At 42.4% G+C, this 17,120-nt stretch overlaps 1 protein-coding gene across 1 annotated transcript in view; it reads right to left on the reverse strand.

Annotated features, from left to right (window-relative positions):
• Positions 1 to 93: 93 nt before the first annotated feature.
• dop1b (DOP1 leucine zipper like protein B) overlaps positions 94 to 17,120 on the reverse strand; it is a 20,370-nt gene continuing 3,343 nt past the window's right edge. Inside the window, exons 3-38 of the mRNA XM_077537383.1 lie at positions 16,747 to 16,928; positions 16,498 to 16,668; positions 16,065 to 16,254; positions 15,876 to 15,974; positions 14,683 to 14,806; positions 14,453 to 14,562; positions 13,542 to 13,653; positions 13,337 to 13,457; positions 12,487 to 12,606; positions 12,238 to 12,343; positions 11,919 to 12,152; positions 11,543 to 11,844; positions 10,230 to 10,615; positions 9,662 to 9,930; positions 9,427 to 9,579; positions 9,241 to 9,332; positions 8,554 to 8,744; positions 6,753 to 8,286; positions 5,828 to 5,915; positions 5,538 to 5,726; positions 5,228 to 5,350; positions 5,016 to 5,150; positions 4,874 to 4,929; positions 4,647 to 4,751; positions 4,482 to 4,548; positions 4,224 to 4,383; positions 3,973 to 4,055; positions 3,059 to 3,168; positions 2,815 to 2,964; positions 2,578 to 2,639; positions 2,360 to 2,488; positions 1,760 to 1,896; positions 1,611 to 1,666; positions 1,388 to 1,531; positions 1,056 to 1,188; positions 94 to 978 (exon numbers count right to left, since the gene is read on the reverse strand). Coding sequence (XP_077393509.1) covers positions 727 to 978; positions 1,056 to 1,188; positions 1,388 to 1,531; positions 1,611 to 1,666; positions 1,760 to 1,896; positions 2,360 to 2,488; positions 2,578 to 2,639; positions 2,815 to 2,964; positions 3,059 to 3,168; positions 3,973 to 4,055; positions 4,224 to 4,383; positions 4,482 to 4,548; positions 4,647 to 4,751; positions 4,874 to 4,929; positions 5,016 to 5,150; positions 5,228 to 5,350; positions 5,538 to 5,726; positions 5,828 to 5,915; positions 6,753 to 8,286; positions 8,554 to 8,744; positions 9,241 to 9,332; positions 9,427 to 9,579; positions 9,662 to 9,930; positions 10,230 to 10,615; positions 11,543 to 11,844; positions 11,919 to 12,152; positions 12,238 to 12,343; positions 12,487 to 12,606; positions 13,337 to 13,457; positions 13,542 to 13,653; positions 14,453 to 14,562; positions 14,683 to 14,806; positions 15,876 to 15,974; positions 16,065 to 16,254; positions 16,498 to 16,668; positions 16,747 to 16,928 — 6,675 coding nt within the window. The 3' untranslated portion in view covers positions 94 to 726. The remainder of the gene's footprint in view (positions 979 to 1,055; positions 1,189 to 1,387; positions 1,532 to 1,610; positions 1,667 to 1,759; positions 1,897 to 2,359; positions 2,489 to 2,577; positions 2,640 to 2,814; positions 2,965 to 3,058; positions 3,169 to 3,972; positions 4,056 to 4,223; positions 4,384 to 4,481; positions 4,549 to 4,646; positions 4,752 to 4,873; positions 4,930 to 5,015; positions 5,151 to 5,227; positions 5,351 to 5,537; positions 5,727 to 5,827; positions 5,916 to 6,752; positions 8,287 to 8,553; positions 8,745 to 9,240; positions 9,333 to 9,426; positions 9,580 to 9,661; positions 9,931 to 10,229; positions 10,616 to 11,542; positions 11,845 to 11,918; positions 12,153 to 12,237; positions 12,344 to 12,486; positions 12,607 to 13,336; positions 13,458 to 13,541; positions 13,654 to 14,452; positions 14,563 to 14,682; positions 14,807 to 15,875; positions 15,975 to 16,064; positions 16,255 to 16,497; positions 16,669 to 16,746; positions 16,929 to 17,120) is intronic.

Here is a 17,120-nt window from a genome sequence, read left to right on the forward strand (position 1 = left end):
CTCATAGGCTTGGTTCATATTCATCTTTCCAATACTTTTGTACGGAACTGTACATGTGAGGTTTCCGTTAAAACATTGAATGAACTCAACAACTTCATTTATTAGCATTTTTATTTTCAACTTCAACATTTGGAATAATTTAACAATGGCATGAACATTTCAACATGACAAGGGTAAAAGAGCAGGAATTTGTAAAAGCTATCTTAGAACACGTACATTTCCCTTAATACCAAAAATGGCATGTAAACAACATAAAATCTAAGTATGAACTCTGGAGCTGCGAGGTCCAATAACAATCAAGAACATATTCCTCAAGACAAAACGGAACATTCTCACGGTCAGACAGAACACAAATAATTTAGTCTAGAAAACTGGTGGCTGTCATTATTTGCATTCAAGTGCACAGATTCAGAACATTTGAAATGTGTGTGCACTCCAACACTGCAATTCAAGGTGTGGGTGGCCAAAATTATTTGCAAAGCTAATCCTGACTGGGTCCTTAAAAAAACAAAAAAACAAAAAAAAAACGGGGACAACATTCCAGACGGTCATTTGTGACATACACTGAATTAAAAAACGATGAAACAGTTCACCCCCACAGCCTCTCTGCTTTTTAAATACAGATTCAGTGTGTTACAGTGTATTTATGAGCAGATCTGCTAAAACACTTAAAATAAATTGCACCGCAAGCTTCATATGTTGCAGTTAACAAAAACGAGCCGCGAGTCAATTTTCCATGTCATCCAGGAACTCCTTCTCAATGATGCGCTCAAGCCTGTCCAAGACGGCGTCCGGGTTGGCTGCCGGGTAGTCTGCGACCTGAGCCGGTGAGTGGCTGTGAGTGGACGCCACCTGGAAGGAGCAGCACAGGGTAGAAAGGAAAGGCAACAAGTGCGTGATGGAGGACAAGGAACACTGGGTGAGAAGGGGGAATTCCGGGGGCTCCGTAGCAGATTCCTCACTCAGTCCGTTGAGTGTCTGCAAAATAGGTGCACAAATTTCCATTAAAGTGTTTGTCCGTTTATCATCAAATGGCTATTAATATCTGATTTTACCCCGTAACGCTGCTGTACTCCCTCCAGTATTTGGACAACGTGGGGCTTGCACTCCTGTTCGCCCTCTATTAACGCACTCTCTGGGCCACTATAGTGGTTCACGTTCACTTCTGGAACAAACGCCCAGCGATACCTGCACACAAAATAGGGCTGAAATTTGAATCTGTTCTATTTGACTGTATGCATGATGTTATTCACTTTGAAATTCCCCTGAACCGCTTTAACTTTGGAGGAACTACTGACACAGAATATCGGCCACTGCCCAAACAACCAACGCAGCACCACATCTTAAAATGATGACATCATTTTTCCCCCCAAAAGAGACCGCTTACATCTGAAAGAGTGGTATCTTCTCCGGGGGGAAAGCTAAGGATGTGTCCAGAAACTTGCAAGCCGACAGGTACATATCCAACTCTGCCTGGGAGAAAGTCACAGGAGCATTTCGGTCATGGGCTCCGCGCACGACTTTCGCCGGCCTGGAAGCGCAGACATTTATAAGTTACAGTCATCTACAATGACATGGTCAGAATTCGGGAATACAAATCTTAAGCTCACTTTGAGACATCTTTATCTACCAGCAGAGCTTTCTCGAGACGCGCAAATATGCGAATCTGGGGAAGAGATGAAAAAAAACACACAAAAAAAGCAGTTATTGCAATTACCATACTGTGTGGGTTGTGGGTGAAGATCTTTCAAATATTTACCAGCTCTGTGACCATGATTGGCCAAAGAGATGTCAGGTGCTGGGATGAAATACGCAGCAGGAGAACACGGAACATCAGGAATATCTGAGCGGAAACTGCAGGACTCGGATTCATTCGTAAAGCCTCTGTGAGACGTTCTGTTCAGAAACATTTTTGGTATCACTCCCCATTATTTGGAAATATTAAAGGAGACATTTTCTAAGTTTGCTCACTTACAAAAAAATAATTCTTAGAGAATTCTGACAATGAGCTACAAATGTGTTTATAAAAAAAAAAATAATAATGGTATAAATGTGTGCTTGTGAAGTATTTGATTGTCAAGCAAAACAAGTTACTATAGTGCAGCAGCACAAGTCATATTCCTACATTACAATGAATGGAAATGCCATTAATCTGTTTTATCCTCCCATAAAAAAAATTGTTTTTTTTTCATAAGAATAAAACAACAAAGATGTGCTAATTGTTATCTTATGAGGTTTCCCGTTGTATGACAGCATTGATAGCATGTTCATTTTTTGACAGATATTCAGATTTAAACAAATACTAATACTATTAAATAACTTCCCCCACTTTATGTAATATTCAGAAACAATGTCAGACCTTGGATGAGGGGTAAATAGAGATGATACTGATCAAGTTCTCCACTGAACATTGCAAATGCCTGGCGCTTGAGCAGCATGGGTTTCTGGTCCACATTGGCAAACAGCTTCAGGGAGCCACTCTGCATGCCTACGATTGTAAAAATGGTCAAATGAAGTTTGGCATTCATACAATTGTGCCTTCTGTGGCATGAACCATGTCAAAGCGTGTGTACTCACTCATGAGGTCTTTAAACATGGTCTTTTCGTGAGTCAGCAAGTGGTCAATTATGGCTTTCCAGCTGGATAGAACACAACACAAAAAGATTCCTTAGACGCTCATTGAGCATGATCAATTGATAATATTAGCAGACATTAAAAGTGACTCGTAAAAAGTGAATTAAAATGCTGAATTTCTAGGTTCCACGCCTCTGCGTATATAAGGCATCAAAATACTCCATCAATGATCAGGCTAACCTGGGCGCACAGGAGGCATCCATTGTGAAGAAAAGGGGATCCATGAAGAGCTCAAAGACTTCTTTCCTCCAGGCTCTCTTGGTGTAAGCATAACCACTCAGGTTGCTCAACAGCTGGGCCCCTGCCTCAAAGCTGGGCATGTTGTAGGCACTAAAAAGAGGGGAGAATGTCATTTTAGTGCCTCATAATTCTAACGTACCGGGAGTTACGCGTAAATATGGGTTAAAAACAACACAGTAGCTACCTGTGATTCTTCAAGTAGGGGAAGACGTAGTACATGAGACGAGAAATGAGAGGCACCGCTTTCTCCTTCTCGTCACTGCGATACACCATGTCAAGAAGTGGTGCCAAGACCTACACAGTGTGGGGAAGAATTATTTGATCCCATACTGAATTTGTAAGTCTACTTATTTACAAAGAAAGTCTAAATTGTTTGTGCTTGTTTATTGATGATTTTGGTAATTGACAGAATATCTGTCCAAATGCATTAAAAACAAACAAACACACAAAATAAAATGTATAAAACGCTTAAAAATAGGTTTGCGCCACTCGTCTTTTAGAACCAATAAACCTTTCAAGTCTCTTGGCTGCCACTTAAAATCTCTTCGGCCATCATCTGGCAAACATCGCAACCTTGAACAAACCCTGACGAGAAAATAACATTCAGTACCTTCGCAAACATTTGCAAAAGTTTGACCTCTCAGTGGGACACGAGATTTGGGGTGTATTATATATCCAGGATTTGTATCTCACACTGGTCCGGACCTTTTATGCAGGTGTGAATACACACAAACGAATCCTGGTGCGGATCAAACAATCGTACTGACACCCAGGAAGATTTTTTTAACTTTATGTCCCATCGATCAAAAGTGGATGCCTCATCTACAAGAAAAAAACTATCAGTGACAGTGGACTATCAATTAAAAATTTCATACAAGGAGTTACATCAATGGAAAAAATTGTTTGATGGCAGCGACTGCCTAAAAAGATAAGTCAACAAAATATGAAGGAAACCATCGCTTTTAGACAAACATACAAAACATAAAGCAATGACTGGCTTGCATTCATTAATATTTTTATTCATTATTACTTCTGTCAGTATCACGCTTTCCTTTTCTTTACCTGCAGAGGACCAACAATTTTGAAATAAAAACATACCTCAGCCAGGAGCACGAGGGCCTGCACGCTGTAAGCTGAGGGAGCCGAGGACGAAACCATGGCGCTGCCTTGAGCCATCGACTCTGTCCAGAAGAAAAACAATTAGCTCCTCATCACACACAAAATAAGCTTTTCAAGTTTGAGGCAGATAAAAAAATAAAATTAAATAAAATTAAATATGGACAAAGCCCTTATGGCTCTTATAAATCAGGGTATAAACATAAAAATCCCAAGAAGAAGTGTTAAGTTACCACAGTGATCGCCGTCCATCTCCACATCATCGGCCTCATCCATTTCGGGGCACACCTGCGGCTGAACTTTGACCTCCAGGCTGCGGCTCAGCCAACTGGTCTGTTCGAGAGACGACCCCGCGATTCCGCCCACAGCCTCCAGGATGCGCTGAGTAACCTCCTGCGCCAATTGACGCCATTGTTATCAAGAGCAATCAGTCTCACAGTTTCTCTCCTTGCGTGTCAATCAAGTGCTTGAACGTTGCGTCGTCTTCAAACCTGCAAATCTCGCGTGTCCTTCTTATTGTCCAAGTTGGGGAGCCGATTGACAACTTCATTGAGGATGCTGCAAGTGACGAATGCCATTGAAGCAGAAGACAATTTTAATCCAAACAAAGTTTAAAAAGAAACTTAATATTCAGAAATATCTGTGCAAAAACTAACCCCAGGAGTAAGAAGTGACCAGGGGGAGCCAGGTTCAGTGGGACAGACTCCCGTAGCAGACTGAGAAGAGGGGCGATGTTCTCCTGCAAGGCTTGTGCTGTAACACTATTATTTAAAACAAGTAAATGAACATGGTCATTTAATGAGAAATTATCGCTGCACCAAAACCGTGATTTAAGCCAGAATGAATCGTGGTTCAATGTCCAGATATGTCCTACGCTTTTTACCTCTTGATGTAAGTGTAAGTAAACTGCAGCATGGGGATGTCGACCAGCGTTGACTTCTAATTCAGGGGACACAGAAGAAGGTTTCTTACAAAAAGTTTTGTTGGTGATAACGTAACTTATAAGCAATATGTTCTTTTTGTACCTGATCTCCTTTGAGCTGGTGTGGCTTTTTCACCACTTCCTTGACCAACTGTAGAATGGTGTCCGTCTGCAAAGTGTTCAATGACTTCACCAGCTCTACAATGGTTAGATGAGACTCACTGACCACAGGTAAAACCTAAAGAAGAGAAAAAAAAAAGGGTTCTCAATCCTACTAATTCTTACAGGTGTGCCGAGAGACATTGCAGTTCTTACATTGTTTGTGTGTCTCCTTTTACTCTTCCTGCTTCTCCAGGCTGCTCCCAGTGAAGCCATGAGCGGAATCCCATATTGGCCAGTCAGAGGAAGTAGGAACTGTAATATCCGCTGGCGTAGAATCTAAGCACAGAGGTCAGGTTGCATGAACAGTTGCATCAGTTGTCGAATGCTTCAATGCATGTGGATTTGATTTCAAAATGTGAACAATGATGACTCAGGAGGAGAAGAGCTCATACTTTTAAAAAAAATATATACGAGAGGTCAAAATGGTAACAGTTTAAATGTGTGAACAACAACAACAACAAACCTTGGTGCTTTTAAAGAAGACGGATGAACTGTGTTTGCTGCTTAGTGCAGAGTCAGGCGCCCGCTTATGGAACTCTTCCTTCATGACCACGCCCCATAGCAACGCCATGCTGTTGAGCATGTGCGGCAGCGCCTCCAGCACGGCGCTGCGTGCGTTCCGGATGTCAACAGAATCGCACGAAACCAAGGTCTGATGAGGCAGACATAAAATAAATAGAAGATTATACAACAAGAGGTCCTGGACATATCTGCTTGTTTGTGTGTGTGCTGCTCAGTATGCATGAGACTCACCTTCTTGTTTTCCAGCAGACAGTAGTGTGTAATGGTGGTCAGGCCTTCTAGAAGCGTCAAAAGGTAGTCTGGCGCAATGTTCTCCCGCCTGTCAGTTACACAAAACAAAGCAGAAAAATAAATCTTCCATTTAGTGGAACCTCCAAAGTCTAACTGCCCAAGAGTTGGACAATTTAATATGTCCCAAAAGTTAAACAAATCATACAGTTCAAACCAATTCACAACATTGACGGAGCGGCAAAGATTGCCATCTGTGCCAAATCACTATGTGGAACTGAGGTCAGGAGATTCTTTCAGTCAAGCCATCGGCAAATACCTTTTCCATCTTATACCTAATTTTTTTGGGTGCGCATCTACTTAGCTCCTATTTCACATGAACAATAAAATGGCAAACCGTGCGTTCCCTCTCCATAGTGTGTCATCTTCAAGAGATGAGTAATTTTTAGGGGTGTGCACTGTGCATTCTCTCCGCAAAAGCAAATTCAATGTTGTTTTCAATACATGGGATCCGAAACGATTCAAGGATAGTTCAATTTGAAAGTGGAACAATTCAATTCAGTTTGACTCAGTGGGACTATGATGGCACCACTCAGTTTGAGACGATATGAATATTATATAATGAATTTTTTTCTTGTCATTTTACATTCCTTCAAATAGACTTGTCAGTAATAAATGTGCAATTTCCTTAAAAGACGATTCAGATACATTTCAAAGTGAAACAATTTGGTTCGGTTTCATGCACTCACATCTTTAAAAGAAAAAAAAAAAAAGAAAAAAAAAATGATTTTCCCGTTCAAAATGGGTTTTTGTTACACCCAGAGTAGTTATACTTGGAGTTTTGTTTTGTTATATTTGTATGACAATCTGTCCATTCTATGCAGTGCTTGTGTTCATTAGGGTCACAGGCGTGCTGGAGTCTCTTTACCTCTGATTTGTTCTTCCTCCTTCATGCTCAAAAAGCTTCACCAGCTCATCCAAGTTCCTGCAAATCTGACTGATGAGGGGAGCCACAATGATGCCCAATGAGCGCCCCAAGTAAGGCAGAGCGGAGCACAGCAACGCCACCCAGTGGGGGTGCATGGCATAGCCGTACTGCGGCTGCAGAGCTCTGGCGGCGGCGGAAACAAACATTCCTTGGGCGGTGATGGGGTGGCTTTGGACATACTGGGCTGCCTTGATGGATTGCTGGAAGAGGACAGCTGTTTGCCAACCCCGGGTGAGAGAGTTACTGCCAGTTGGGGATTCCGCAGGCTGACCGGAAGCCCCGCCGGATCCAGCCCCGCTGGGCCACACGTGGTATTCCAAGACTATGAGAGCCTGGAGGAGTTTGAGTATTTCCACCTGTAAGGGATATTGGTCCTGCCCTTCTCCCTTCCCGAAGTTCACGAGACTCTCCTCTGATAGTCCGCCATCTTCATCCAGCAGCTCAAGACCCTTGGCTGTTCCCTTGTCCGTTCCCCTTTGGCTTATATACATCGAGGCTGAAAGTGTAAGTAAAGCATATTGCTGCACTTTACATCCAGCGAGGAGTTTGCGAATGCGCTCCAGGCGGCCCTCCTGTCCTTGTGCCATGCAGGTGAGCTGGTTCACCATATGCGTCAGCACTTCCACGCTTTTCACCTGAACGTCTCGATTGCCCTGCAAGTCGAGAGGCCCGAGGCTCTGGTAGGACGAGTAGTGAGAGCAGAGAAATCGCAGGCACAGGTTCATCAGCAGCTCGATGAGGAGAGAAGGCGGCGTGGAGGGGGAGGATGACGGGGAAAGCAAACCGCCGTAGAAGCTCATGCCGTCCTGAGCCTGCTGGTGGCGCTGCAAGAGGTTGGAAACAAGGTTGAGGTGTGCGGCAGAGCTGGTGTCCAGAGAGGTGGAAGAAAACGCCTCCACTAGAGGGAATTCAGTGCTGCTCCTCAGCAGGCTATCCAGCAGCGCCAAGCCTTGGAGCAGATGGCGCCAACCGCCCGCCACCTGATACAGAAGCACATGATGGAACAGTGAGCCAATGGCCTCCTTCTTCTCACGCTCCTGTTTTAACAGACGAGATCTGGCCATGGCCTCCAACTCCAGATCCTCGTCATCTTCGCTCGACAGCGAATCGGACGCCTGCGTACGCTCGGATTCCACTCTTTGCAGGCCGTTGACCAGTGCTACCTCCTCAGTGCCAGAGCCGGAATTCTCCGTGGACACTTGGGCGCCGCTGGTGTCGGCTGATTCCGTGTGCTCGCTCTTGACGGCCTCCTCTTCCTCCTCCTCGCCGTCCTCTTCTTCTGTCACTTCGCTCTCGCTCCTGGATGCCGCCAAAGCGTCGCCTCGGCTTGACAACTCGGGACCGCTGTCTAATTGCAGCCACAGGGATTCCCGGTCTATGACATTCCGGAGATTCAAGATGTTGCTCTCATCAGCCATGGTATCCACTGCTTTGGCAGACCAACGACTTCTGTTATTTAGAACCTTGAGATTACCTTTAAAACAGAGGAAAAATGTATAATAAATCCCAAATAAGTAATTGAAGCCCATGAAATAAATGTGAAAAATGCTCATAGTAGTCTAAGATACAAAGTACCATTTCAAAAATAATCCTAAATTACCCCGAAAAAAAATGAATTCCTGGAAATAGGAATTCATAGGAAATGGACAGTGAACCGCAAATATGCTGGGGTTTATTGTTACAGCATAAAAAAAAAAAAAAGACCTCCTGCTAACAAACTGAGGCTGACAGAGAAACTAACCAGCTGTGACATTTTGTTTGATGGCCTGAATGGAGCAGCGCTGAGTGGACGGGTGAAGCAGCAAGAGCAGGATGGGCTCTAGGATCCGGATGACGTCGTTGAGGGACAGAGCTCGCGCCAGCCAACACTGTGCTGCTGCACTTATTGAGCTATCCGTGCAGCTTAGACTCTCCACCACAACACACAGCGACCTGAAAGAGAAAACCACATTTGTAATTAAAGTCCAATTGGAAAGACTAAAAGGGGCTCCACGGTTTACGAAGGAGTTCCATTGCTACAGCGACAATGTAACCCAAATTTGCAAGTAAGTTTCCGGAGTCAATCACATATGCTATAAGTCATAATTATTGTAAATATTTTAATTTAAAAAAAAATCCATAAACATGATACAAATACAAAACATTTAAGTGAAACATGGTTGTAAACAATTTAGAGTTGTCAATTAACATGGATGTTTTTTTGGTTTTTAATGATAGAAGAATCTAAATTGTCAATAAATATCAAAGGCTTGTTTGTCTACCAGGCAACCAGTCCAGCCTGGAACTGCCTCTTGCCCAAAGTTAGCATTGATACGCTCCAGCTCACCCACGACTCCAAGAAGGAAAAGCGCTGTAGAAAATGGATGGATGGATGACTGGATGTATGTACAGTATTTGTTGTGATTGTGTACAAATAGTGTAGACTAACCTGTCAAAGGAATGAGAGTTCCTGTTCGAGTGGATATCACGGGTCAAGTGCCAGAGGATCGAGAAGCGGTGTAGGGCTTCAAGCCGAACAGCCTGGGTCACACAATTACAAGAGCTGGTGTTTATTTTTTGCATGATTTGCTTGTGTCATCATAAGCATGAATAGCAGTTCATCAAGTATTTTCACCTTCTCCTTGTGCGACAGCGCCTGGCAGATAATGTCTTCGCAGATCGTCGCTGACGGAGCCAAACAGTGAAGGCGGTAAAAGAGGTCCACGCAGGCAGTGTGCTGCTCTCGACGCTCTGTGTCCAGCTGGCTCCAAAGCACCACAGCGACTCTCTGAATCAAAACACAAAATGAAAATATCCTTCGTAAAAATATTTTTTGAGATTATGGGGGCAGCAACAATATTTTCCTAAACCTGGTAAAAGTCTGTGTCTTCTATGACGGAAAGCAAAGCGGGATAAATTGGGGGCACGGTGATCATCTGCAACTGCCCGCTCAGTGGGTTGGAGTCGGACGTCTGGTAACGCCTCCTCTTGTCCTGGATGACCATCGCTAAGGACTGGGAGTGGTTGATGAGCTCCAACAAAGAGGCCACTGCAGTGTGCTGGATTTTGTAGTCCCTTGACATGCAGCACAGTGTCATCAACGACCTCAGCCACATAGGTAAGCTCTCCTCGTCACCTCCTGTGATGAATAAACACATAAGATTAAGTAACTTCTAATGGGCATTCTTCTTCGGGAAAAGTGTTGATTTGATTCTGGCTTAAATTGGCAAATTTTAGCAAGACAAGAAATATAGTTTGTAATACTTGGGGTTTTTCAACAAAAACATGTCAGACATGAGGAAATATTTTAAATTGATGAATAATATACATGGTATGTCTCCTTTAAGGCATATTTCACTAGCTTCGAGGCTTTGAGGGTTCCACTACATCCTTGGTTGGATGCTAAGTGGAGGAAGTCGAGGAAAACAAACAGCTGACCTGCTTGGCCAAAAATGTCCGAGTTGAGAGCCAGGGCCTCCTCTTCGCTTAGATAAACAGGGAAGGTGGTACACTCCAGAAGCAGGTGGCAAGTGGCAGCAAAAGCCTGTCGACACGCCTCAGAGATCTCTGCTCTGCCTCGCGGCCGGTAACCAGCAGCCCAGTCCAGACAATGTCCGTGCTCCTTTTTCTTTTCTGCTTGTTGGACCTCACATGCGGACTGATGTTTTAACTTGTTTGGGGTGAACAGCTCTGTCAGTTTGTCTTTAATTTCCATTCCTCCTATGCTTAGTAATAAAGTCTTATTATCCATAGGTGCAGTCGTGACGTCCGTCTTGGGCTTTTCCTCCTGTGCATCAACATCCTCCACCTGTACCAGCAGGTGTCTAAAACACAAGAGAGAAAGGATTTGGTTCGATTCATGCATTGAGATACACATTACAGACCTTACTTTTAGAACCAACGATGGTTAAAAAAATAACCTGTTTAAGCCTGGACCCCATCTATCATCAAATACTGACAACTCACAAAACGTTTTTTTTTTTTTCACACTGCACTTAGAAACTTGGACCTTTCAAACTGAGCAAGTGCGGGGTGAAACGGCCTAAATGCTGGCGTACCCAACCCCTGGTCCTCAAGAGCCAGAGTCCTGCAGGTTTTAGATGTTTCCGTCATGCAATACACCTGAATCACGTTATCAGCTCAGCAGCAAGCTCTGCAGAAGCCTGACAGTGATCCTGATCTTTAGAATCAAGTGTGTTGAGGATGGAAACATCTAAAACTTGCAGGATTCCGGCCCTTGCGGACCAGGATTGGGGAAGCCTGCCTTAACTTATTCATAAATTATATTTACGACTATGCTTTAAGCACCCCTAAAAATGTCTAACATCTTTGTTGGCAGCACGTGCCCAAAGTGGTTACCACGTCTGGCCCAGACAGTCCTGTCTTCCTGTGTGAGGTTTGTATGTACCCACCGTACTGTGGGGTTTCTCTAGCCTGGCTTCTTCCCACATTGCACAATCATGCATATTATGGAATTAGAGTCTTCAGTTAACCTAGGTGTGAATATGAATTATAATATTTGTCTACATGTCCCCTGTGATCGGCTGGCGACCAGTCCCGGGGGTGCTCTGCCTCAATGCGATAAGTAAGTTGGGCTCACCATCAACCTAAATTGAGGACAAGTGCTATAAATATTTATGTACGGTAAAAAAAAAATCATTTGAATTATTTATTATGGTCTCATTTTTATTACATTAAGAAAATGTGGTTTAATTAGTGTTTGATCTGTTGTCAAATAATGAGTATTTTACCTCATGGCTATGAATGCAAGGATGTCCTGCAGACAATGCGTTGTGGTTTCGACACTGCCACCCCTTCTCCACACTCCGTGATCATTTTTGCCCATTCCATTTCCCCTGGAGCCCACAGCAGATGGGAGCTGCTGCTCTGATGGCGAGGCGCTGACGCCCAGCCCGCTGTCCTCTGAGCGGAGTGTCGGGTAGACGCCGTCTGCAGGCTCAGCCTCATCCACATCTCTGTTCAGCTCGTCATCTCCGTGGTGAGCATTACCGTTTGCAACTCCGTCATCTCTCTCTCCTTCCTTCTCTGGATCCTGGAGAAGGATATAATTTAAAGCGAGGATAAAGTAAGAGTAAATGGAATGGAGATAATATATATATATAATACCTGGGTAATCCTTTCATCCTCTTCTTGCGCTTCTACCGCCATCCCTTCTGTGTAGGCTGCCTGCAAGTCCATGAATGCCACAGGCATCTGGATCTTACTCAGGACCTTGAAGCATGCACGTAGGCCCTGTGTGACATCCTCCAAGAGAACAGATTCTATGTGGCTGTGCAGGTTCCTCAGCATCGTGCCCAGCATCTCAGGAAGGAAATGGGACTGGATATCAGCATGTAGCTCCTGCAAAAGAACGCAAGGATTAAGAAAATACCGTGTGCGTACACTGTACAGTTCATGTTCCCATTCACAACTTGATATTCATTACCAGTGGAAGAACATCAAGCAGAAAAATGAGGAGATTTGATATTTCTGTGACAGAGAGACCAGGACAACTTCTGTCATGCTGAGGCTTTGGTGAATTGTTGTCATCACTAAAAGTTTAAAAAAAGAACAACAAATTATATTATGTGTTTCAAACCAGATATAATTCAAATTGTATATGGAATTTGTTAGTTTTAAAGCACAATTATGTCTGGAGGAGCCAATTCAATAAATGTGTGATACTGAAACTCACCTGAGAGATTTGCAGAAGCATTGCATCATGTAATCCCACAAGAATTCACTGTTTATTGAGCTCACAAGCATATTCATTGTCTTTATGATCTCCGAAGCGTTCTTGTTCTCTTTTATCATGCTGTGAAAATTCAACAAGGTCAAACACCAATCAAGGTGGAACAAACTCCATCGAGTAGTGCTTTGTATTATAATATTTTTAGAATATGTTGACACAATGACAAAAAACATGTTTGTTGTTTAACTCATCGCCTTTTTTTTTGTTTTGTTTTTAAACCATTTTTTTCAAGGGCAAAGTGACATTTAGGTAGAGTCCTAAAAGTCAGTTTTGATACATGTTTTTTTTCCATCAAACTTTTTAGAAGGCAAATTACCTTCATATGGAGCCTTAAAAGTCCATTTTGACTCATGACAAAGTAAAAAAAAATAAAAAATAAAAAAATCTGCATGGTATGAATGAACCCCATCGAGCTGTACTGCATTTTAAAATATTTAATATGGGCTTTCCAGATATAAGTTTTGTCATTTTGCCCTCACTGACATCAACAAAGTTTTTTTTTCCCCTTGAAGATGACAAAAATTCCCAACTCTGGCTTAATGTACACATTAGCGCAAAAACACTAGCCACCATGAAGTTTTTTTTGTTTTTGTTTTTTGCAATAAAAATAGATTATTGTTAAAGATGCAAATCAATGTCCACCAAACATGAACAGGTCATAATGCATATTAAAGCCCACAATGTTGGCTTTGCAAACATGGTTGGTCGCCATACATGTATAACAGGTGACCATACAAACTAAAGAGTTTAGATGGAAAAGCCATTGATAGTTGTCAGTCTCTGCTGCCCTCACCTGGCTAATTGGTTGCCTGAGAGCCTTGACCTGGTGATAGTATCCTCACCCAGCATCTCTCGACAGTAGCTGTAAAAGGCTCGCACTACCTCCAACAGCACACTGCTCAAAATTGCTGGACCTGGATACATGTACCACAATAAGTACTCTCAAAAACAAGTCCAAGATAATTCTATATTTGATGATCTTTATGTACTGGACTTACCTAACTCCGGTTTATCGAGCAGGCTAATAATGATACGAAAAGGCCTGAGGTAGCCAATTACATTCTCTGGCTTGCTCTGCACATCCTTCTGTTTGAGGATGTTAATCAGACCCTGAAGCAAAGGACACGACAGATGGGAAGGAGAGTAACAGGTGACAAACAAACACAAGTCAAACACTGTGCAAACACAGCACATGTGACCGGTATGTGAAGTATTCAGTTGCCATTTGCTTATTTCTTAAGTGTTCACGTCTCTTCTTTTTTTTTCCCCCCAATGTACGAATTCAGGGACAAAAACTACTAAAGATTTATTTTTAAACAGTGCACTCATGAGAAACAGCCAAAATTATGCAATGGGAATATACAAATTCAAACACTGACCAACAATTTCACGAAAAGTAAAATTGCTCAAAAACTTACTTGCGTAAATCTAACGAGGGAAATGAAGCTTGTTCCTACCCACCTCTGAAATACATAGTTTAGCAATACATATAAAACACCACTAGGTGACAGTATTGCTCTGCACATGCCTTCCTGTGCCACATCAAAGTCACATGACAGTCAGGTGTCTTCAAAGGGCAAGTACTTTTACTTTAATTTGGTTTCAGTTTTGGTAGTAAACGGCTTTGTGACAACAAGGAACGTAATTTACAAATTTCACGGTACAGTTAATAAATGTTATAGTTCCTATAAACAAACTAAACAGTGAAATTATTTTTAATATAATTTTGATCATTAAATCAAAATTCACCATTACAAGAAATAAGATTATACTACATCAAACAATCAAAATGATTACTTTTTTTAAAATATTATATTGAAACATTCAAAATATACTATGTAGTGTTTCACCAATACTCTAATTTAGATGCACTTGTATATACATTTTTAAGTCTACAAGTGTGAGGTACCTGCACAATAAGATCTTTGGAGTATGTGTTGAAGTAAAACAACATATGTTCCTCTGCTGAAGAAGACATGGTCGGATGCGGCGCAACCATTTCCCCTTTGATGTTTGTGCCTGAAAAGAAAACGCACATACAAACAGTGCAGAAAAGTGAGAAAACCAGAAATTGACCAAACACTTCCACGCAGGTAATGGGTCATGACTCATCACTAAACATTTCTCATGATCAGTTACCTAGGAGCCATGCATAGAGGCGCCTGTTGAGGGACATGTCTCTGCGGAGTAATGTAAGTGTAGCAGCGGAAACCACTGCGGTCATGTCATCAATGCTTATTACGATGCTGGCCTCCGCTGGGTCCTGAACCGACAAAAGGAAAAGACAGAGGAGAAAATAAGCAATTGCCAAGTCCAATTATGCCACGTTTTAGGCTTGGTTTACTCCGGCTCAATGGAGCTGAAGGCGTACATACATCCAGTCTTAACTCATTTTCTCCCAAAAACGTATAAATACGTTCTATTTTAAATATTACCAGAGACTAAAGACATATTTATACGTTTATGTTCTTTTTATGCTAGAGCATACAGAAGGCTTTAATGCAGCCTCTGAACTGAAAAGAACCGTTGAAGCACTGATAGTTATTACAAAAACGTCCAGCAGGTGGCAGCAGAGTACAAGAGATCAACCAGGGCCATGTTGCAACAAGCTATTTTCCCCCAGAGTTTTAAAAAGATTTGTGAATAATGATAAAATTTAGCTATATTCTAATGCTAATTGCTGCAAAATGGAAACAGAACAGAACAAATGTCATTTTTTTTTCCTGAAGAAAAGAAGATACCCTAATCTTTTTTTTGATAGGTTGAATGTTTTTATAGCAATAGAACAATATTCTGTGGGCCTTGCAAAATCAGTCAAAATCCAATAAAACAGCCAGGAGCAAAGGGGGTTGGTTTGGTGAAAATGGCTGGGAGTGAATGAGTTAAGGCATACATTGTGATTTTTCTGGTAAACATTATAATGACATAGTTAGGGCAAATCTGCTCATCCATTTCACAGTGAGCAGTGATCACCTATATGGAATCTGTTCAGTACTCCAGGCTGAGCATGGGTAAAAAGATCCATCATAATAGCTCTACCAAAAATTGGATCCTTACTATGTCTGTTTAGTGTTGAATGTAATTTGAAATAAACTGCAGGAGTGCCTGCCCACCCTTGAAGTAAAAAGAAATCAATCAAGTAAATATTTGGTTCTCTGCCTATTCCTAAATAATTAGTTTACATGATAATCACAATTTGTAACGATTTTCTCCATCAGTGAAGATCCAGAGCCACTTTCATGGCAAAAACCAGACTACGCACACTGTTTGTCTCCTTTAAAGCATAGTGCTGAAAAAGTTGGATTACAGAAGTTGTGGTTTAGATTGCTTACCAGGGATGTAGCCAAAGGGAAAAAGAAGAGCAGGATTTCCAACATGTTCCTTTGCACCAGCACATTTGAATCTTGCAGGGAAAGACACACAGATTTAATCTGCACAAAGACAGATGGATGAGGAGTTTTAGAAAAATAGCTGACTTCATTGAAGAAAATGAATTCATGTCCAAGAAAGGGAGCACTCACCGCCATGCGATGGTCATAGCCGAGCATGTGTTTCTGCTGTTGCAGGGGCAAGATGCGGTCAAAGTGTGCGACTATAAAGACGGTTGCAGGCAGTCGCACTTGGGGGCTGACCAATATACAACCCCACAGGGCTCCATAGAACACCCGCTGACCCACCAGCAGGGACAACTTCACCAGTAGGGCATCAGTCCTGGACATAGAAAAGACAAATATGGCAAAAAAAAAAAAAGACCACCACCACCCCCCATCAAAAAATACATCTATAAAACTTCAGCAAACTATTTTTAACAAGCACATCTAAGACTGGGTTGGGTGATTAAATAAATAAAATGCCCAGCAAATAAAATTATTTTTTTCCTCAAATTAAATTTGGAGATTTTTATTTTCAATTTCCATATCACCCAACCCCAAACACGACCCTTATCTAGCATACCTGTCATTGACCTCCAGTCCTTCCTCCAAGCCTGGCAGTAGTCCCGTTACGAAGGCCTGAAGACTGGGCAGTAAAGCCCTCTGCAGTGGCAGATAGTAGCGCTCGTACAGTGTGAGCAGAACAGGCTTCACTGCCATGGCCGCGTGGCCTAACAGCGGGAACAAGCCGGAGCTAAAAATGCATAAACAAATGTGTCACGGCAAAACGCACTTCAGGGTCATCTCTCGCTTCGGTCATTTTATTTTTTACCTGTAAATGAATAAATCTTTGGCCAGCCATTTTGTCCCAATGATTTTGAAAATAACCTCGTAGGTCTCCAGAGCCTTGAGGTGCACCCCGCTGGGTAAAGCCGGGTGCAGGCACTGGGCCAGACGCTTGCCGATGACGAGCCTCTTGGGAAGGAGGGAGTAGCGGAGGTTACTCTGCAGGGCCTAGCGAGGAGTCAGAAGAAATAAGCAAAAGTCATGGTTCCCAAAAACATTAGACCTAAAGTCTTAACACATATGATGGACCGGACTATAGTCTGTAAAGGGAAGCCATCTACTTGTCTTAAATGGATGATACCCCTGCATACTAATATTCAATATGCTTGAGTAATGAGAGTTAATTTCTCTTTAGAAGAA

The sequence above is a fragment of the Festucalex cinctus genome, chromosome 11 (genome assembly GCF_051991245.1).
Source record: "Festucalex cinctus isolate MCC-2025b chromosome 11, RoL_Fcin_1.0, whole genome shotgun sequence".
NCBI lineage: Eukaryota > Metazoa > Chordata > Actinopteri > Syngnathiformes > Syngnathidae > Festucalex > Festucalex cinctus.